The 7,254-nt window shown below is 41.2% G+C and overlaps 1 protein-coding gene across 2 annotated transcripts in view; it reads left to right on the top strand.

Annotated features, from left to right (window-relative positions):
* Rfx7 (regulatory factor X7) overlaps nucleotides 1-6,695 on the top strand; it is an 81,147-nt gene extending 74,452 nt beyond the window's left edge. For both annotated transcript variants that reach the window (XM_026779122.1, XM_005347645.3), the window contains one exon: nucleotides 528-6,695. In XM_026779122.1, coding sequence (XP_026634923.1) covers nucleotides 528-3,797 — 3,270 coding nt within the window. In that variant the 3' untranslated portion in view covers nucleotides 3,798-6,695. The remainder of the gene's footprint in view (nucleotides 1-527) is intronic.
* The last annotated feature ends 559 nt before the right edge of the window (nucleotides 6,696-7,254 follow it).

Here is a 7,254-nt window from a genome sequence, read left to right as displayed (position 1 = left end):
GCCGCTTGCTTCTGTCGCCGCCGGTCCCCCAGAGCCTATTTTTGATTGCAGCGCTGTGTTGCTCCACTGCCGCCGCGACTGCGTGCCGCCGCGACTCTGTGCCGCCGCGACCTCCTCGTTAGTTTTTAACACTCTCAAAGTCTCCCAAGAGTGAGCTGTCTTCTTGGAACAGATTCCTGGAGATACTTTAGAGTTTACCTTTCTTCATGATTGTATCTCTTCTCCCTGTAACCTCATTAAACCATTAGTTAGGCAAGGATTTATCATAAGTTAACTGAGAAGTAACCAAGTCTTTTTTCAGGAATTACTATATTTCATAACTATTGCATTATTCTTATGTTTGTTAAAATATTTGAGGGCCTATTTATATACAAGAATACCCAAAAGAACTCTCTTCTAATATTAAAACTGCCTTATTTCTTTTTAGTTAACACTTAATAAATTCTTTAATATTATACAGATGTACAACATTCTGTTGTATCCTGAACTTAATTAGAACGTACTTTTTGTTTTCTATGTTTTTGCAGGTCCAGCGGACCAGGCAGTTAGTAACTTCACCGAGTCCCATGAGTTCTCCTGATGGCAAGGTTCTTCCCCTCAATGTGCAGGTGGTCACTCAGCACATGCAGTCTGTGAAACAGACACCAAAGACTCCTCAGAACGTTCCAGCCAGTCCTGGTGGGGACCGTTCTGCCCGGCACCGCTACCCTCAGATCTTACCCAAACCAGCAAACACCAGTGCACTCACCATCCGCTCTCCTACAACTGTGCTCTTTACCAGCAGTCCCATCAAGACTGCCGTTGTACCTGCATCACACGTGAGCTCTCTGAATGTGGTGAAAATGACAACAATATCCCTCACGCCCAGTAACAGTAATGCCCCTCCTAAACATTCTGCCTCAGTCAGCAGTGCTACTGGAACAACAGAGGAATCAAGGAGCATTCCTCAGATCAAGAATGGTTCTGTTGTTTCCCTTCAGTCTCCTGGGTCTAGGGCCAGCAGCACTGGGGGAACTTCCGGTGTGGAAGTCAAAATGGAACCAGAAGGTTCATCAGATGAGCATCCTCTACAGTGCCAAGAGAACTCTGAGGGGACTAAAGCTCCCCTAACAACACCTAGTGCCCTTTGGGGGCAGAAAAGTAATACAGATGGAGCAGTATCCAAACCTTCCAATGAAGGTGTCGTTGAAGTAAAAGCAACTAAGGTCTGTGACCAGAGGACCAAATGTAAAAGTCGCTGTAATGAAATTCTGCCAGCCATCTCAGCAGGCAATAATCAAAGCACTGTTACTCTCTCGGTTGCTACTCAGAACTTACCTTTCACCAGCACCAGCTCACCATCAAATGGTGACTCAGTAAATAAAGACCCTAAATTATGCACTAAAAGTCCAAGAAAACGACTGTCTGCTACACTGCAAGAGTCTCAGGTGCCTCCTGTAAAGAAACCAATTGTGGAGCAGCTTTCTGCAGCTACCATAGAAGGTCAGAAACCAGGCACTGTTAAGAAGGACCAAAAGGCTCCACATTCAGGGACAACAGAAAGCTCAACAGCAGGTGCTCAGATTCCTAACAAGGTGTCAATCAGTGTCAATTCGCACATCATAGAGGATGAGCCCTTGAACCCTACTCTTGTAGCCAGTGAATCAGTTCTGGAGCAGCAAACAACGCCATCATCGTCTCCAGATGTAAAAGTAAAACTTGAAGGGACTGTCTTTCTCTTGGACTGTGAGACAAAATCAGATGGCAGCTTTAATCCTAACGAATGGCAGCAAGTTACTAAGGGTCCTGACCTCATAGCTGCCAGCTGTGAACAGCAAGATATTAGTGTTATGACTGTTCCCGAACATTCTGATATCCATGATCTAGAGAGATCTGTTTGGGAATTAGAAGGGATACCACAGGACACATACAGCCAGCAGCTACATAGCCGGATTCCAGAATCTTCTTTGAATCAAATACAAGCACAGTCTTCAGATCAGTTACCATTGCAGTCCGAACTGAAAGAGTTTGAATCTTCTGTTTCCCAGACAAATGAAAGCTACTTTCCTTTTGATGATGAACTTACACAAGATAGCATTGTGGAAGAGCTGGTGCTTATGGAGCAGCAGATGTCAATGAATAATTCACATTCTTATGGTAACTGCTTGGGAATGACCCTTCAGAGTCAGTCAGTAACTCCAGGAGCTCCAATGTCATCTCATGCTTCCAGCACCCACTTCTATCATCCAATCCATAGCAATGGCACTCCAATTCACACACCTACACCCACACCCACTCCTACACCAACCCCAACACCAACGCCAACTCCCACATCTGAAATGATTGCTGGGTCTCAGAGTCTATCACGGGAGAGCCCGTGTTCCAGGCTTGCCCAGACAACACCTGTGGATAGTGCTTTAGGAAGTAGCCGACACACACCCATTGGTACTCCTCATTCTAATTGCAGCAGTAGTGTCCCTCCAAGCCCTGTTGAATGCAGGAATCCATTTGCATTCACCCCAATAAGCTCCAGTATGGCTTATCACGATGCCAGCATTGTCTCCAGCAGTCCTGTGAAGCCAATGCAGAGACCCATGGCCACGCACCCTGATAAAACCAAGCTTGAGTGGATGAATAATGGTTATAGTGGGGTTGGTAGTTCATCAGTTTCTGGCCATGGCATTCTCCCAAGCTATCAGGAACTAGTAGAAGATCGTTTCAGGAAACCCCATGCCTTTGCTGTGCCCGGACAGTCCTATCAGTCTCAGTCCAGACACCATGACACTCACTTTGGTCGTTTGACTCCCGTCTCTCCTGTGCAGCATCAAGGTGCCACTGTAAACACCAACAAGCAAGAAGGGTTTGCAGTCCCCGCTCCTCTTGATAATAAAGGGACTAATTCATCTGCCAGCAACAACTTCAGGTGCCGGAGTGTGAGCCCTGCTGTCCATCGCCAACGGAATCTTAGCGGAAGCACCCTCTATCCTGTGTCTAATATCCCACGGTCTAATGTAACCCCCTTTGGAAGTCCAGTAACCCCAGAAGTTCATGTTTTCACAAATGTTCACACAGATGCATGTGCCAACAACATAGCTCAAAGAAGTCAGTCAGTCCCCTTGACAGTCATGATGCAGACAGCTTTCCCAAACGCTCTGCAAAAGCAAACAAACAGTAAAAAAATCACTAACGTTTTGTTGAGCAAACTCGATTCTGACAATGATGATGCAGTGAGAGGTTTGGGAATGAACAACATGCCCTCCAATTACACAGCCCGGATGAATCTCACTCAAATTTTGGAAACTTCCCCTGTTTTTCCTAGTGCCAATTCACAAAATATGATCGATTCCAGCACTTCAGTTTATGAGTTCCAAACACCATCTTACCTCACCAAAAGTAATAGCACCGATCAGATCAGTTTTTCTCCTGGAGATAATCAAGCACAATCTGAAATTGGAGAACAGCAATTAGATTTTAATAGCACTGTTAAAGACCTGTTGAGTGGAGACAACCTGCAAACCAGCCAGCCCCTGGGAGGTCAGGTCGCATCTGATCTCACCAACACTGCATCTGATTTCCCTAGTGACATCAGGTTGTCTTCTGACCTCTCAGGCAGCATCAATGATTTGAACACCTTAGACCCAAATCTACTGTTTGATCCAGGTCGTCAGCAGGGACAGGATGATGAAGCCACACTGGAAGAATTAAAGAATGACCCACTGTTTCAACAGATTTGCAGTGAGTCAATGAACTCTATGACTTCATCAGGTTTTGAATGGATAGAAAGCAAGGACCATCCTACTGTTGAAATGTTGGGATAAATTGTGTTTTATAATATGTAGCACACTGTATCTAAAGACATATGTATTGTATTTGTCTTAATGGAAGTGCCTCCCGCAGCAGAAACACTATTAATTGTGACATTTTAAAAGCGTTTGCTGCAGAAGTGGTTTCTTCTTCAATAGGAAATGGTTAGACTTGCCTCAGTTCTGGACAGGTTTCTGAAGACAGTAGGCTGTAGAGCAAGTATTAGGTTTTAAATTTTATAATGTTCCCCCATTTAATTTGCTAGTAAAGAATCCAGCTTTTTACAAGAGCAGTCTGGGTCTTTATTTTGTATAAGTTTATTTTAATTCGTCAGTTGATCTACATAGAAACCATCCATTTTTAGTCATAGGCTGTTTTATTGTTGGCATTATCTTTTAGGTATGAAATCATAGCTAAGGTATACTGTAGGCAAGAGAGTCTTCCTTAAAACAGGGATAATATTCAGGTTATTATAAATATTTAAGCTTGAAACATGAAGCTACTGTAGGATGAGAAATCTCTGTAGGACTTTCTGGGGCTTTGTTCCATTTACTCCCACAATGAAGGGCTGATGTAGGAGAAAACAATGGAAAGCAAATGTTAATTTAAGGGAAGTAAAAGCTGCACTAAAAATTTTAAGAGGAAAACTAGTAGCCATTTATTTGTGACATTGCATTAGTCCAGTTTAAAAGGTGACTTTTAAAATGGAGCTCTCTAGCTCGCACACTTTGTTTCTCCCTCTCTTCCTGTCCCTCTTGATCCCCCTCTCCTTCCTACTCCGATTTCTCCCGTCCCTATTTCTTCTTCCCTCCCCTCCCCATCACTTACACATACAGAGAGAGAGAGAGACATACACTAGACATTGAAATTTAATAGCAGAAATACAAGCATGTTAGAAAAATGTCTTGTTTTATTATTTGCTTGTTGAGATTGGAGTGTTAGAAGGAAAATAGAGACTTTTTCTTAGTTTCCTCACCACAGCTCTGTGTACATGCTGAAGCTACTAAAGAATTCTTTTTAATGCTTTTCGCCATGGTATCCTTTAGTAATCAGCTTTTCCCTCAGTTTGCTCATCCTTTGCTTCTCTGAATGTAGTGATGCAGTTTGATCATGGATCCTTTGCAAAACACCAAGCAGGAAAGATAATATTAAGAGCCCAGCGAAAAATCGTTTCCTCATGTGAGGTGTGGAGCCTCAGATCTTTGTTCTCTGATAAAGCAAAGGGGTGATGATAGTACTTGAAGAGGAGGACCGTTTTATTACTTGTTTAATTATTTATTGTGGACACAGCTGCAAAAGAAGCAAAGCACTCAGGATTTGTTTTAAAGTGTTTCTCTGTGGCTCCTGTTTTGGTTTATGAATAGTATTTATGAATTTCATGTTAACAAAACTAGTGGGCAGCTTCATTTAAGTGAGTTTCAAGGTAATTTTCAGAGAGATATTAAAGTTAACCATAAGTTCTTAAAAGCTAACATGAAACCATTCACTATACTCTCCTGAACCTAGCCAAGCTTTTCTTTACCTTAATTCAAAAATAAATCAGAAGACCGCAATCCAAATATTTAACAAATATGATGGAAGGGTTAATTCAATAAGGGTCCATTGTTCAACAGATTTGAAAAGTAGGGTATTAACATATTCTAATAAATCAATGGTGCTAGAGTTGGCTCAGAGGTTTATCTATGGATGTGTTGTAGTTACTGGCATATGTGTGTGTTTGCTGTTAATTTGATTTAATGATTTGTTAGATTTTTTTTGATACTAGTTACTTCTTCACTGTACATTGAGATACAGCACTACTGCACACCAAAGTATGTAATACCCAAAGGAAACTGTGTGATTTCTTCTGACAAATGACGGGAGCCTTTCTCAGTGAGATACTCTGAAAAGGAGACTTTGAGGCCATTCTAATCCCTGTTTACATGTTAGCTTCCTACTAATGAAAAAATAATGGAAATCTTTTTTGATAAAAAAAAAAGTATAGAAACTGGAGGATTTTTAAACCCCCCCCCCATGTACAGTATTGCAGCAAACTCTTTAAATTTGGCTGAATTCGTCCAGCAAACTTTTTGGGGTTCATATATTGCACTAAATTTGTTGAACCTGTGGTAGGCACATCTCTTAGGATAAATGCAACCAGTACAGTCCACAGATTAAAATTTTTAAATGTGTTTCATTATGAAAAGACAAAATATCATCAAAGTGACAGATGAAATTGTCTTATGTAGCAATGTGCACTGATCTCAATGAGATATTTCTATTTCTTATTCTCTTACACGAGAATATTCCAGCAGGAAGAATTAAGTTTAGTTTGCTTCACCATGTTAATACATGATCACAAAATGTGCATGAGTGTTCTTGACTTATCTTGTACAGTACTAGGTAATCCTGTAACCACTTTTTTTCCCCTCTTGGCTGTATTGAAACTGGCTCTGTGTTAACCAGGTGAGCATAGTTATTCACAGGTTATTTTGCTTTTTTAATGTTTACTAATTCTGCTTAGTTGTTGAATATGTTCTTTTCTTGGGATTTTTTCATTGTTTTGATGTTTAAAACATTTTGCATACTGTTTTATCATGATAAGACTTCATGAAGTAAATACTTTTGCATATAATTGCAATAAGCACTGACTTTTGAACTGAGCAAGAAGGAGCGTATTTGTGCAGTGCATCTGAGGTTCAGATAACAGTCTTGTTCTACAGTGTGCTTACTACACCAGAGGTGACAAAAGCAAGCCCTGTTGTGTGTCTCATTTAGTGCAGAGTCAGATCCCGGTGCTTTGTTGTCTGTTGTACCTGCTGAGATCACCGTAGTTGAACACCGCAGTAGCGTTTCAGTTCTCTTTTTTATTCAAAGTGCTCAAATTGTTTTTTAAATGTTTTCAAAAACAATTAAAAACATTTTATATTATACTGACTGGATGTTAAGATGATTTATGGGATGTGTTTTTATAGACAATTGCCATTTTATAAATTTGTACCTGATGCTATATTTCCCTCAAACTGGTGAAACGGTGGGGAGCAGGGGTGTGTCAAAATGGTACGAGGCATAGTGTGCCACATCTCTGCTGATCCAAAAGAACTGACAGCTTGTTCTCATGCTTGTGCTCGCTCTCCCTCCCTCCTCCTCCTCCCTGCCTCCCTCCCTTCTCTGGAATTGTGTTGTTCAGTTGAGATTTATTGCCATTGGTACATGTCATAGAGTGTATGTTTTGTAAAAGACCATCTTCTCTTTTGTTCTTTCACATGGTATTTCCTTTCAGGTGTCAGGTTGAGGACTATCTAGGTTTCTGTGTTTCAGGAACATTAAATGCAAAGATGAAGATTTTAAAGTCCCAGATGTGTTAAAATGTACAGAAATTATAAGCCAGGGCTGGAAAGATGGCTCAGAGGTTAAAAGCATTGCCTGCTCTTCCAAAGGTCCTGAGTTCAATTCCCAGCAACCACATGGTGGCTCACAACCATCTGTAAT

This window comes from Microtus ochrogaster, chromosome 5, assembly GCF_000317375.1.
Source record: "Microtus ochrogaster isolate Prairie Vole_2 chromosome 5, MicOch1.0, whole genome shotgun sequence".
NCBI classification, from domain to species: domain Eukaryota; kingdom Metazoa; phylum Chordata; class Mammalia; order Rodentia; family Cricetidae; genus Microtus; species Microtus ochrogaster.
Note: the sequence above shows the minus strand (reverse complement) of the source record. Positions and strands in the feature narration are given on the sequence as shown.